Here is a 14,707-nt window from a genome sequence, read left to right as displayed (position 1 = left end):
CTCTGATAAAATATGTCTTCAAAGAGGGTAAAAGATCACATTAGTAAAATACTGTGAAGCTGTAATCAGTAACAATACTTAACAGCAGTAAGATTTTACTGAATCTTATTAGTTGCTTGTGCAGGTCATTCTTTGCATACCTGCGAGCAATGAAGTACAACGATCACTATTAATTGACTAAGGGTTTTATGGCTAAGGAGCTCAGAGATTGACACGGTCAAAAACTTTTGGGGATAGTATAGGCAAATCAAAACATCAGTGTGTGAAAGCTTTCTCTCTTCTGGGCAAGAGAGGCTTTTTTTCTTTTTTTAAACTGTCTTTGTGGCTTCACAGCCAAAAAATGAAGTACAGCTTCTGTGACCTGCAGCCAAAGAAGTAGTTTTTTACTGAATCAGCTCCCAGCTACTGTTTAATCCCCCAAGATAATTAACAGCAAGTGTTTTGCCATCACCCCTTTGTATGAAACTTGAAGAGTTTACAGTTACCAAGTCCTGATACCCATCTGTCAGAAACTCGTGCTTAGTCTGGTCTTCTCCATCCAACTGTTGATAAAAGACAGCAAATCTCTCAATTGTGGTGTCATATACAACTCGAGGTCTTTCCCATGTAATGAGAAGACTAGTATAATTCTTTGGATCAGATTGGACATTTTCAGGCTCTGAGCTGCAAACTGAAAGAAAGAAAAAAAGGAAAGAACGTGATATTTATTAAATGGTACAAATGACTCTAAGATCTTGAGCCAGCTCCTGAGAAAAGTATTTCATGTGCCTCATTTTTAGCTTTCTGCTAAAATATCTGAGATGCCATGCGCTATAAACAGAATCTGTATTTTAACACTAGATTTTCAAAAGCAAGTTAATTTGAGGACTGAGTCCCCTCCCCCCCTTTCTTATGCCATATTTTGTGAAATATTCATATCCAGTCACCAAGAAATAAAATATAAAACACAAAACATAAAGATCCATATGTATGTCCTGGGGATGAAAAAATCTCTATTACTCTGGCTTAATGGATCTAGCAGAGTAGAAGAGCTGCACGCTCTCCCACCAGCTATAATAGACTGTAATCTATAATTGAGTGGTTTTAAAGGTTAAAGGTAAACCTATTGCACTTGAATTTCCTCTCGAGGATGTTTGAATCTTTTTATAGTACCTAAAGATGAGACACAAGGCAAATTGGAAGAGACTAAGAAAGGATTAGATTAGCAGGTAGTGATTTCGTGTTATTTTATATTTTGAGTCACCACCTAGATATCTGCTGAAGAAGCCTGATCAGACTGTTGCAGTCCTGGGCCTGGCTCATTCATGCCTTCTTTGTGAGCCTGGAACCTGCACCCCAGGAGAAGCCTGGCCAGGCAGCTACTCTTGCCTATCTTCCGGCCTTTCCCCTCCAATACTCTGTTCATCTTATTCCAGTAAACTGACCATTTTGATATTTTTCTAGACATATAGATGTAATGATTACCACTGTGCTAGAAATTTACTGAGACTGACATTTGTTTTTCAAATTACCCAAGTACCTGCGTGTAGCTTAAAAGTAAAATACAAGGTCAAAGGCGGATTAACCTGTATGAAAAAATTACATTAGCAAAAAATGTAAATTATTTAGCTGAAGCTCACTGAAAAATGACCAATAAGTTGTGATACACACAAAAATAAAGCAACATCATATACAGCTGCATCATTCATGGCTGGTTTGGGTTTGGGCTGAGACCCCACGCTCCTTTCTTGCTCTCATCATCCCCTCTGCTGGTGAAGGGAACCAAGTCTTCAGACACGGCAACTGAAAGAATGGAGAGGACTGCAAAAGTGGTCACTAATTGTTGGTTCCCAACTTGAAAGCACAGCTACTACATTTGTTCTGATGCCTCAGAATGAGGGCCAGGGGTCCCTGACATTTGCTGTTATCAGTCCCTCTTTTTATCTCTTTGAAACTGCAGAGCTTTAGCACTTTGCTTGAAATGCTCAGAGTGGCTATCTGCCCCTGCCCTAGATTTTGGGAAGTTCCTTTCCTGTGTACTGAATTTTCTTTCATATGTGCTTTCATGTGTGCTGAAAAAGTGTATTATTCATTCTATTGCTTCATTTATTACCTCATTTCTATTGCTTTATTTCACCTATTAGACTTGTCAAAACCACTGATCAGAGTACATGAAGTTTACTTTGAATCTTTCTACAATTTAATTAAATCTTACATATTAAAATGATGAGATGGATATATTTTTATTACAAAACTTTTAGCTTGACTTTTGCATAAGTAATTACATAATCATTCCCTAATTGGAATAAATAAGGAAATATATTTTTCAAATCTCAGATTATGTTTAAAACAAACTTTGAGTATCTAGCAAAAGCAAGCAAAACAAAATATGTAGGTAATTAAGAAAACAAGTGCAGATTCTTTGGAGTTCTCTTAAAAGAAGCAAACACCATGATACTACAACTCTTTTGGTGGACAATACTGCATTTTTGAAAGAACGGAAAAAAATTCTTTCCATTAACTTTGCAATTTGCCACTTGAACACAGGAGGGCACTCAAACCCCAATATTTTGAAAAACTCAGTTTCTTCTGTACGCAGGTGGGAAGTTTTGAGCAGCTCTGGTCTGAGCTAGTCAATGGAAAATGAGCAGCGATTTTTAAAAATTATTTTATTTTGTGTGTGAGCTAATGGTAGAGGCAGTATTAGTCTGTGTAATTTAGTTGCATTCTGTACCTTGCCAGGCTTTGATTCTACTGTGCTATGTATGTGACACGCCATTTTATTAATTTTACTGAATTATTTTAATTGACATAAAGGAAGAGCAAATTAAAAAAAAAAAATAAAATCTCGTCATGTCCATTCCATTCCATTCCATTCCATTCCCAAACCTTGTCATTCCATCCCATTTCCACCAGATGGCAAAAGGAAATCAGACCAGCAAAGACTATTCCCTTCTCAATTCTGAGTATTAAGGCAGATGACTTGAACTCTGATTTATTTTTTTTAATGAATCAAAACACTCTTCAGCTATTTCTTTTCAAAGGCGTTTAAAATAATTTTCCAAACGCTTTTTCATATTGTAAGTACCAAGCTTCTCCCTGTTCATACTCTTCTCTACTGTGCTTTTTCACAGAATCATAGAATTTTTCACAGAATCATTTTCACAGAATCATCTAGTCCAACCATCAACCTAACTGACAAAACCCATCACTAAGCCATATCTCTAAGCACATGTCTACCTGTCTTTTAAATACTTCTAGGGATGGTGCCTCAACCACTTCCCTGGGCAGCCTGTTCCAATGCTTAATAACCCTTTCAGTGTAAATTTTTTTTCCTAATATCCAGTCTAAACCTCCCCTGGCACAACTTGAGGCCGCTTCCTCTTGTCCTATCGCCTGTTGGGAGAAGAGGCTGACCCCCCACCTCTGTACAACCTCCTCCCTTCCTCTTTTTTGTCTGTGAGTGAATTTCGTTCTGAAATCTCTGACTGTATTCAGACTAACTGAGCAATATTACAGAACTTTTAAAGGTGGAAGATTGGCGTCTCCCATATTATTTCTTTCAGTATCACTCTGCTGGCTTTTCCAGATGGTTCTTTCAACGTTTTTTTTTTTTTTTCCAAGAAAAACATTATCTTCCCTCTTGTTCTCCTCCTTTTGATGCTTGGTCCTGTTCCCAGCAGTGACCAACAATATTCCTACATGATACTCATCTGCATATTATTTCACGCTGATTCCTTCCCAAGCTGTTGTCTCTTGTCCTTCTTCTGCCTCTTTATCAGTCATCCTGCCTGCGCTGTTAGCTTCCCTGGTAAACTCTGCTGGTTTTGCATATCAGATCATGCTAATGCACCTATCTTTGCTTATTCTTCTGTGGAATAAAATGCTACCCATATAACTGAGAAGTTTTTAATCTAAACTGAGTTGCATCATCAGGGAGCACCAAGGTATGTTAGCCAAATCATTGTTAGAAACTACTTGGGCTGTGTTTTTGACAAAAAGGCCTTTATAAGCTGCCCAAATTTGGCTTATACACACACACACACGTATATATATGAATGAATAAAATTATGCCTGGATTTAACGTTATCTGAGCTTGAGACAGCTGGAATAAAATTAGGTGTAGTTCTGAGGCAGCAGTGGGTAAGTCAGGGAATTTTTTCCACAATTGTTGCTTTCTTCTACTTTCAGCTGAATCTGGGTTTGAGATTTTTATCTTTTAAATCTAGATTTTCAATTGTAGGAGCCGTGAAATCATTTCATTTAGATTAAGGCATTCAAGGTCTTTTCAGCTCCCTGTCACAGTCTGTGGCAAAAAGTAGTTCTTCAATATTCCCAGTCTACTCTATCTCTCTGATGGAGGTGGAGCAGCACAGTAGATATGTGTGCTGGGTTGACCTCGGGTGGCCACCAAGTGCCCACCCAGCTGCTCTCTCACTCCCCCTCCTCAGCAGGACAGGGGAAGAAAATGAGATAAAAAAGTTCACGGGTCAAGGCGAAGACAGGGAGATTGCTCACCGATCACCGTCATGGGCAAAACAGACCTGATTGAGGAAAATAATTTAATTTATCACCAATTAAAATATAGTAGGATAGTGAGAAACAAAAACAAAACTAAAAACTACCTTTTCCCCACCTTTTTCTGTTTCCCAGGATCAACTTCAGTCCTGACTCTGCCACCTCCCCACCCCAAGCCTTTGCCACTTCTTCCTCCTCATGCTGTTCCCCTGCACCAGCGTGGGGTTGCAGCCACGGGATACAGTCCTTTATTAATTTCTCCGGTGTTGGTCCTTCAGCAAAAGATTGCTACAGCGTGGGTTCCCCATGGGGTCACAGATCCTGCCAGAAAACCTACTCCTGTATGGGCTCCTCGCCACAGGCCATGGCTCCTGCCAGGAGCCTGCTCCTGCGTGGGTGCTTCACGGGCTGCAGGGGGACAACCTGCTTCACCATGGTCTTCTCTGCGGGCTGTGGGGGGAATCTCTGCTCTGTCGCCTGGAGCACCTCCTCCCCGCCTTCTTCTCTGACCTCTGCCCAGGTGCCTTTCCTAAATCTCTTTTCCCTGAGGCGCCACCATCTTGTCTGCGGGGCTCAGCCGTGCCCTGGGGTGGGTGGGTCAGAGCCGGTTGGAACCGGCTGTGTCCGGCTCGGGGCAGCCCCGGCCGCTCCTCACAGAGGCCCCCACAGGCCCGCTGCTGCCTGTGCCTGGGCAGGGCCACCCGGCACAGTATGTCAGTATAAAGTCTCTTGAGAGAATCTGAGAACGGTTATAGCTAATTTATGTCACCTGTGGTACGTGAAATGGTAAAAGCTTGAGTCCTTACTCCTGGTCCTGCAAGAGAATTTAACTGCAATGACTGCTGAACTTTACGTAGCTGTTTTTTGCATGGGAAAAGAAGGCTGACAAATATTTTTTACCAAGGTATCTCGTCAGTCTTGAATTTTAAGAACCTTTTTGTTTTTTGTATCTGTACTGAATCCAGGAGGATTAAGATGGACGGCATTTCTGCCCTCACTCTCAGGGCTCCGCCACAAGAGCGGGGCGGGTGGGAGGTCACACAACAGGCCCAGCTGCTACCATCCATGGTTCTCAGGTTTATAGGAAAAAACAATGATTTCTATTATAAACGGATTTTCATGCCAGCTGAGGTTGGTGGAGATAAAGCATTACAATTTCAAAAAGCTTTTTGAGTCGAATCCTCAAGTATGCCTGTAAGGTTTAGCTATTTTAATCTTCTTAAATATACACATATATATATGCATACATACATATCACAGAGGAAAATTACATGTATCCCTAGGCAGGTTTGGGGAATGAATTATCTCCCATGCCCTCAGTAGGGCAGGGCTTGTACACCAAGAATGTTGAGGTTGTCACTGTGTGAAAACTTCTGATGATATATTGCTAAATTAGTTTATCATTGGATAGAAAGATTCTTTTAGCCCATCTAAGGAAATGTAGTTCTACTTAAGAAATGCCATGTATTGATAACAGCAATAAATCAAGCACTTAATCCTACTGACTAATGAGAGTCTACGCTGAATCCAACAGGAGAAAATTGAGATTCCAGGTTTCACAACACAAAATAATTTTTCAGTCAGCTACTTGAGTAAGAGCCACTCTTGCAATTTCTCTTCATTATCTAAAGGGATTTCAAAGATTATTTTTTCCTCTGTTGACTACAAGAACTTTGCAATATTAAATATGAAATACATAAGCCTATTTACTCTTTGGGACTAAGGCATTCATGTTACAGTTTTTACATCTCAACGTTTAAATTTAACGACTCCTAGGGCTTTTTATTTAGCTTCTCTTAAAATGGAGGTGAAAATATAAATGCTCCTCTAATGTTCTATATTAAACAAATCCTACAATTGCATTTGTGTGCACATTTATATGTGTGTGTGTACATAAATATGTATATGTGTGTATGTGATCTTGCATTTAAATAGTGCACATGAATATTAACAGAAATCTGAAATGTATATAGATGAAGACTTGAACTTTTAGTGATCCCTTTCTGCCCCTCCTTGTTTATAGCCAAACCAGAAATTTTAACCTACAATTTGTTACTTTAAATACCTAGTTTACAATAAATACTATATGTGTTCACTGCCACAGTAATGTGAGTGCAGGACACTTTTATCTCAAACTTGGTAGACTGAAACCCATTTGTTTGGTATTATACAAGTCTACACACGCAGAAATTTTGGATGGTCTGTACAGCATATTTTATCATTACATGAAGCGGAAGGGCCTTCTAATTTTAAATGGTATAACTCAGAGCAGAAAAGGATCCTAATATCTTTAGGCTGGACACTCTTTCCTAATCTGTATGGATACCAAACTCACAGATAAGATAGAAAATTCACAGAATACCTCTTTTTGACATAGTGCAGAAATGGGACTGGTTGGAAGGAACATCCTATGCAGTTTTAATGCACACACTGCTTTGGACAGCATGTGGAAAGCTCCTTCAGGTGTCAGCACATGGAGTGGACAGGAGGAAGCAGGGGTTTCTCTTAAACACTATTGTCCAGCTTTTCCTCTTGTCAGTCTCTATGGAAATCTAGATTAGGATAGCACAGCTGAACGTGACTTCTATTGCAGTGACTGAGCAGAAGGGTCAAGGCCAAGGTCATGGCTGTAGTGCAACCACTTGGGACGTAAGTGGATTGTAAGTGGCAGAAGTAGTCCTGGTCTCTGTCTTCAAAGGTCTCTTGCCTATGACATTTTTTCACTGTAGATTGACTCCTATTTGAAAAGGACTGAGAAAATTCATTTCCTTCTGATAATATGGATATAAGAAACAGTGGTCTGTATTACAGCGACCTGTCTCCCAGAGACCTTCATTAAATGCTGGGATCTGGGGAAAGACAATCTTAACCTTTAAGTTAGGGCAAGTCAACAATGTCCATTGTAAGTCTATTTGGAAACAGAAATTTATTTAGTTGTTATAATATGCTTGATTGCTGCAGCTCAATTCCATACTCCTTCTTCAGGCTTCAAAATTTCAAACAAACAAAAAAACCCCCTGCCAGAACAGATATTTCTTGGCCTAGACCAATTAAAAAAAACTCGTACCCTGGGCACACATCTGAGGAGTTCATGACAAGCTGAGGTCAAAACGGAAGTGTCACTGACTGGTTATCAAAATGAAGCAGTAAATCTATCCTGTGCAGCACTGTGGCTAAACAGTGTGATGTACTTGTGCAAGGCACGCAGCCCTTTGGCAGTTCTGAATGATGAACATCCCCTAGCTTGTATGCAAATTTCATACACAGGATCCTTCCAATAGGAAAAATAAATATCTACCCAACCAAAGTGAGTTAAAAGAAACCACACTTCTTTCTAATCTGGAGAACACCTACGCCACATGCTTCAATCATTTGTTTATGTCTAATTAAGTACAGTTCAGTGCAACGGAGTTTAAGAAGCTACAGGTATCCCCACCCAAGTTGCAACATACTGGCCCAAAATTAGATGTTTACTATTTATTCTTGTGGGCTTTTGAGTACGGAAATCATCAACTTCCACATTTAGTGCTAGATCTCATTTCCCATTACATAGTGTACTGGTTTTGGTCATATAACCTTCACAAACTTCCTTGAGGTTTTAGGTAAAACAAATAACAGAATCCAGCTTCTGGGATTCTCTCCATCTATCACTCTCAGCAGACTACGTGAAATGAATTTGGTGACCTCACTTCAGCCTCTGTTGGAAAAGCATCCACATTACACAAGAAAGAACCAAATGGGTTTGTAAAACAAAATCCTCTTGCAGCCCCTGAAAAGGCAGCTTTGTTTAAGTCTGAAACAAATTAAGAGGGCAGTGCAAGAAAGCTTGAACTGACGTGATCTTCACTGAACGTTTGGTCAAGACAAGCATTTAATTTTCCACTCCATTTAGTCTGACATGTTTTATGATTGCTAGTTTTTTTTTCTCTGAAGTGATAGATTTATGAGTAGTAATACAGTGTGCTACTTTCCACACAATTTAAAATTAGTTTCTTCATACTAGGATGAATCTTTTACTGAAAATTGTCTTTCAACCTGTGAAGAGAGGAATGACTATTCAGTAAATACCTGCTTCGTGAATTTCTTCTTGTCCAGTGTAAGAGGAAAACACTTGCCCAAAGAACTTATACTGCTGCTCTCGAAAGTTGTTTTGCAGGTAGTCCATCAGCATAACATAGCCAGACTGCTGCATTGTAAGGACTTCACAGAATACAGCTAACTAGAAGAGGGGAGAAAAAAAAGAAGTCAGAAGTCAAAACAAATTAACAAGATTCTGCTAACAGGAAAAAACCCTGGGGAAAAGATATTGGGTAAAGTCTCCCAGTTGAGTTGTCCCGCAGGCGCTGAACTTTTGTTCCTCTGTACCAGCAGTATATATCTAATGGTTTAATCCACCTGTATGTCTCAAAAGACTCTGCTGTTGGAGCTATGCTCTGCCCAGTCACCACCATTTAGCTGGGGGAATATGGAAAGAGTGTTCTGCACTCCTCTTTATCTGAGCTAGAAGTCCAGACAGCCTGCAGAGTTAGGAATTGTGTTCTTACACCCTTCTAAGGCAACAAATCACTCAGAATCTAGTCCTGAACTAAAAAACGCAAAAGATAACATACTCAAGTAATAAATACACTTGCTAATTTAATGGCTGCATGAAAAATCTAAAACCAGATAAAAGAAAAGCCAGTTTGTTGGACTGGCAATGAATGCTATGAGGTTTTACCATATACATGGCGACTGCTTTTCTTTGGTATTATGTACAATTGTTTGGTTTTAATACATTAAACAAATTACCTGTTCTTCAGAAATACTAATGGTATCTTTAAACACAATCCATTCAACTGTTTCAGAGCAGGGAGGAGTTGATAAAGACCCATTATAAGTGTAATATTTGTCTGTTGCATTCGGCAAAAGGTTCAGCAAAATAAATGGTTCTAAGGCAGCCTGTTTTCCTGAAAAAAAAAATAGAAATAATCAGACAGTTAAAATACTGCAGAAGCAATGAATAAATAGAAATCACACTCTCCAAAAGAGTTACCATTATAGGAACATGCTAATTTTGAGGCTATTCAAAATTTGATCTCCAGAGAGACTATCATACAAATAAATTGCTGAGCCTTTTCTATTTAGTTTGAGTAAGTATTGTTCAATAACAACTTTGTTTACTTGGGAAGGTGTAATGAGCTACTCCAGCAATAAATAAAGTAATCAGGACATTGGTTCACAAGAATCTGTTCACCTGTAAATTTACTCCTAAACGTCCAAGATGCCACATCTTTGTCTCGCATGTGAACTTCAAAGAAAAAATATGTTAAGTCTCTGTTCTTGGTCTCATGACACGGCTTCAAACTCTCCCCGAATTCGGGCAATTTGTTTAGTTTCTTGCAGGATCTTAACCTCTGCAGAAAATCTCTGCCTGGGGAATTGTTGCCATCTTAGACCTGAGAGTTATATTAATCATGATGGCAGAAGCAGAATTTCTGTGGATAAGGAGTTTTTAAAATGGTGATAATACAGTGAAAACCTGCAACAGCTTTACACAAAGCAGAGAAGAATGCAAAGACCTCCTCCAGGAGAGTATGACCACTCTGTTTATTGAAAATAATATCACGTCTTCCAGGTCAGCAGTTTACCTGAAACCTTGTCAGCTGGGAGCATGCACGAGGAATTGCTGGGAGCCCATCCACAGAAAGCTAAGCTCATGCTGGTCTGGCAGTAGGGTCCAGTAACAGAAATTGGCAGAAACGGTACCAACTTCCTCAAGGCAGATTTTTTTCCAATCTGTGACAATTATCAGTCTTGTGACAATTATCTGTCTTATCGTCTGGTGCATGCAAAATAATGCTTGTTTTTTACACCCTATAATCCTTATATACCTTATTTCAATCTAAAATTACCAGTTTTAAATTTCTCCCTGTTTGATAAGTATTCACTTATGGATATCTAATGAATTTTCAGACTATGCATTAACTTGTGGTTTTACAGATATGTTACATCTTGAGCCCTGTACAGATTTCTGACTTGTCTTTTTCTTCATAATTCATAGAATCATAGAATGTGTTGGGTTGGAAGGGACTTTTAAAGGTCATCTAGTCCAACCCCCTGCAGTAAGCAGGGACATCTTCAACTAGATCAGATTGCTCAGAGCCTTGTCAAGCCTGGCCTTGAATGTCTCCAGGGATGGGGCCTCCACCAATTCCTTACAAATTTGGTGAGAGCAGCAAATTACATTAACAGTTTACTATAAATCATTGATGCTTTTCTTCCATACAGTGACTGTCTCACTGAGTTAAGGTTTAAGAGCTGTCTCCTCCCCTCTCCCTTATCTATGTGTCATGAAAGGGGAAGATGTAGCAGTGTCAAGCAAAGCCTATCCTACTTTTTCTCCTGTCAACATGTTAATCAACCTTCAGACAGATGCCATCATTGCTATCTGGTACGTGTCTAGTTAATGCATTCTTCCTTCAGTAAAAATGAATGGCCAGTCCATTTTATATAGATGCTTCGGGACACAAAACTTCTCATTTATAGTAAGAAACCTGCCATACACTTTGCAAATTTGGATTTTAAAATGCCCTTTAATGTGACTGACAGCCTAGATTCTAAAATCAAACACCTACAAAGAATGATGAGAAATGTACGATGAGTTTGTGTGGAAGGAACAGGACTGCTCCTCTGCAGAGCCTGAGAACTCAGCAACTGGGATTCAAATAAGCACAATGCAGATATGACTGACAAGGACAGATCATGTACATCGCAGACAAGGACAGATTGTGTGCTATTCACTTTCCTTCAGGAGGAACAACTTGATTTAGTCATGACCTGAATTTTCAGAGCTCATTTGCATTTTATTCAAGAAAACGATATTCTACTGATTGTTGAAGTGCCGTGTAGTGGCTGTATCTTGAATCTTGCTGCTGATAGCTTTACAGCTCCTTCCAAGGCTGTAGGACAGTATCTGCCTTGGTGTATTACTCGTTCTCCTTTGTATTTCACAGAAGATGGCACACAAAGATAATGAATCTTAACTACTTTATATTTCCTCCTCCTCTGTCTTTGTAATTTATGGAAGTTGCTCCCTTTTATATTTGTTGAATAGTGTTTGTTTTCTGGAGAAAAACAATCTTGATTTTAGTGTCATACTTTTGAAAGATTTTAAAATAGTGGACTAATAGCTTTTTACACTTTAAACCTATTGATCCTAAGGGGATTTACAAAGCTCAAGTATCATTACATATAGAAAAAAACTGAGATAAAGTTAGCCATTTACTTAAGATCATGGCCATGACGTAAGAAAATATCCGCGTTCAAGACAGTGCTCATTCATGTTTATTCTTCTGCATAGCCATTGTGAAACTGGGTTAGAAACAGAGCCCAGATCTGCTTATGCACCACCCTGAAGTCCACGTGCTCTGATGTAAAACCACAAGGAATTCTAAAACACCAAAGTATCAACATTTGGTTTTAATAATGCTAGTACAAATATAATATAATTGGATTATTTCAGATTTACACAGGAGCTATTGAAAGAAGAATTCATCTCCACTGAGTCTACTGAATACTAATATTCATATGGTCTCACGCTTGTAAGACGCATCTTGGATGGCTGCAACAGGGTTATTTGGCTTCCAACCACATATAAATGTCCAGAAATGTATGACTAAGAAAACTCACAGAATAAATCAGACATTTCTCTTGATTTAGCATTTAAAGAGTTGCAAGTTCCTCATGATAGTTATATTTATTCATTTACACTAACCGTTGCTGTTACAAATATTCAGTCTTGGGGTAAATAAATCGTAGAATCACAGAATATCTTGAGTTGGAAGGGACCCATAAGGATGGAATCATAGAACAGTTTGGGTTGGAAGGCACCTTTAAAGGTCATCTAGTCCAACCTCCCCTAAGCAGGGGCACTAAGCAGGGACACCTTCAACTAGACCAGGTTGCGTTCCTAAAATTCAGGGTCCTGACTTTACTCTTTGCCTGACCCACACTCCTCAGGACTGCAAACTTCACCAGTGCGTGATCACTGCAGCCCAAGCTGCCTCCAATCTTGACGGCACCGATTAGCACACTTGCATTGGTGACCAACAGTTCCAGAATCACATATTCTCTGGAAGGGCTGTCTATTACCTGGCTTAAGAAGTTATCCTCAATGCACTCCAGGAGTCTCCTGGATTGCCTACAGCTCACTGTGCTACTTTTCCAGCAGATGTCGAGGATCATCAAGTCCAACTCCCTGCTCCTTGCAGGACTACCTAAAACTAAACCACATGACTAAAGCACTGTCCAGATGCTGCATGAACTCTGACAGGCTTGATGCTATGCTCCATATGCTCATTCCCTGAGGAGCCTGTTCCATTGACTGACCACCCTCCCAGTGAAAAGCCTTTTCCTAATGCCCAATCTGAACTTCCCCTGATGCAGCTTCATTCCATTTCCTTGTGTCCTATTGCTGGTCACCAGAGAGAGGAGATCAGTACTTCCTGCTCTGCTGCTCCCCTTGAGAAAGTTGTAGACTGAGATTAGGTCACCCCTCAGCCTTCTCTTCTCCAAGCTGAACAAAACAAGTGACCTCAGCTGCTCCTCATAAGTCTTGTCCTTGGGACCTTTCACCATCTCGATTGCCCTCCTCTGGACACACTCTAGTAGTCTGATGTCCTTCTTGTACTGAGGCACCCAAAACTGCACACAGTACTCGAGGTGGGGTCGCATCAGTGCAGCATAGAGTGGGACGATCACCTCCCTCAACTGGCTAGCTATGCTGTGCTTGATGCACCCCAGGCCACCTTTGGCCCGTTTGGCTGCCAGGGCACACTGTTGACTCATACTCAATGTGCCATCAACCCAGACCCCCAGATGTCTTTCCGTGGGGCTGCTCTCCAGCCTCTCATCCCCCAGTTTGTACATATAACCAGTATCACCCTGTCCCAGGTGCAGGATCTGGCACTTGCTCATGTTAAATTTCATATGGTTGGTGACTGCCCAGCTCTCTAGTCTATCCAGATGACTTTTGCTGTTTCTAACAAAATAGACACGTCTGAGCTCTAGAGAACTGTGCTCCCAGCTGTCCTTAAGGTTTCATAATTACACTGAAATAGAATTTAGTGTAATCAGTAATCAATGAAATCTGGAGGTAGACTTACCGAAACGACTAACACTATCTACTCCGTTAATGATTGGATTATAATCCAGATTGTCTTCTAGTCCAATCTGTTAAAAAGAAATCACAATTTTAACAGTACATTTTTTTCATGAAAAAAAAACGAAAGTTGCGGTTTACCACCAAAATTACAGATGACTTAAAGCAGAGCAAGCATATTTTGCCCATTTGCTTTTCTGTAAGAATAAATTAGAAAGATATATGCAAATTTTTAACTCAGTGATCACACATTGGAACCAGTTAAATTCAGTTTGAACATCTGCCATGTTTCAAAGCTTGTTTAATGACACAAAGATACATTTTGTTTACCTCAAACAAAACTGATAAAGCTCTTAACTTTCCATTTCCTTTAATTGCCTCTTCGAAACTTGTAAACTGATCTGCATCATAGCAGTAGATTTGCATCTGAAAATAAAAATATATTCAAATGTTACATATACCAAAAATAAAAAAAAAATAATCAATGCAGTTATTTATATGCCCATTTTGAGAAAAAAATGTCCAAGCGATAAATTTAATTACAAATATATGGATTTTTTTCTCTGTGTCACATGCCTTATTTGAAGATATAGAATGGAATTCATCCGCTGTTAGCTACCTAAAAATGACCTCTCCTGGAAAACCACTAAGTATGCAGGAGTTATCCTTTCAAGGAACACAATGCTGTCCATGGATAATACAGTAAGCCGAGATAACTTGCTGATACTGGACATCTTACCTAGAGTACTCAAGTGAGATGAAATCAGTGGTAAAACACGAATAATAAGGCAGGATGTCCTTACTGCATCTGCCTTGCAGTAGGTGTAGAGAAGCACTGGTAATAAAAGATTACCAGGTATTTTGTGCCCAGATTTGAGTGCTGGCATGGGCATTGGGTTTGTTGTACCCTTCCTCTCTTTCTCCAGATGCAGCTGTGAAATCTCCTCCAGTGCTGGGTCACCAACATGAATGGGTGAGCGTCCTGCTCCTGCTAGCTTTTCATCTGATGATGATGGAAGAGAATATTCTCTTTGATGCGTTGGCAGGACAGGTGGACTGTGAGTGGGAATT

General features: G+C 39.7%; 1 protein-coding gene across 1 annotated transcript in view; it reads right to left on the bottom strand.

The window, feature by feature from the left end:
• PTPRZ1 (protein tyrosine phosphatase receptor type Z1) overlaps window positions 1–14,707 on the bottom strand; it is a 142,757-nt gene that overhangs the window by 46,632 nt on the left and 81,418 nt on the right. Inside the window, exons 5-9 of the mRNA XM_054211737.1 lie at window positions 13,967–14,062; window positions 13,641–13,707; window positions 9,286–9,443; window positions 8,566–8,716; window positions 486–670 (exon numbers count right to left, since the gene is read on the bottom strand). Coding sequence (XP_054067712.1) covers window positions 486–670; window positions 8,566–8,716; window positions 9,286–9,443; window positions 13,641–13,707; window positions 13,967–14,062 — 657 coding nt within the window. The remainder of the gene's footprint in view (window positions 1–485; window positions 671–8,565; window positions 8,717–9,285; window positions 9,444–13,640; window positions 13,708–13,966; window positions 14,063–14,707) is intronic.

This window comes from Rissa tridactyla, chromosome 1, assembly GCF_028500815.1.
Source record: "Rissa tridactyla isolate bRisTri1 chromosome 1, bRisTri1.patW.cur.20221130, whole genome shotgun sequence".
Classification (NCBI taxonomy): domain Eukaryota; kingdom Metazoa; phylum Chordata; class Aves; order Charadriiformes; family Laridae; genus Rissa; species Rissa tridactyla.
Note: the sequence above shows the minus strand (reverse complement) of the source record. Positions and strands in the feature narration are given on the sequence as shown.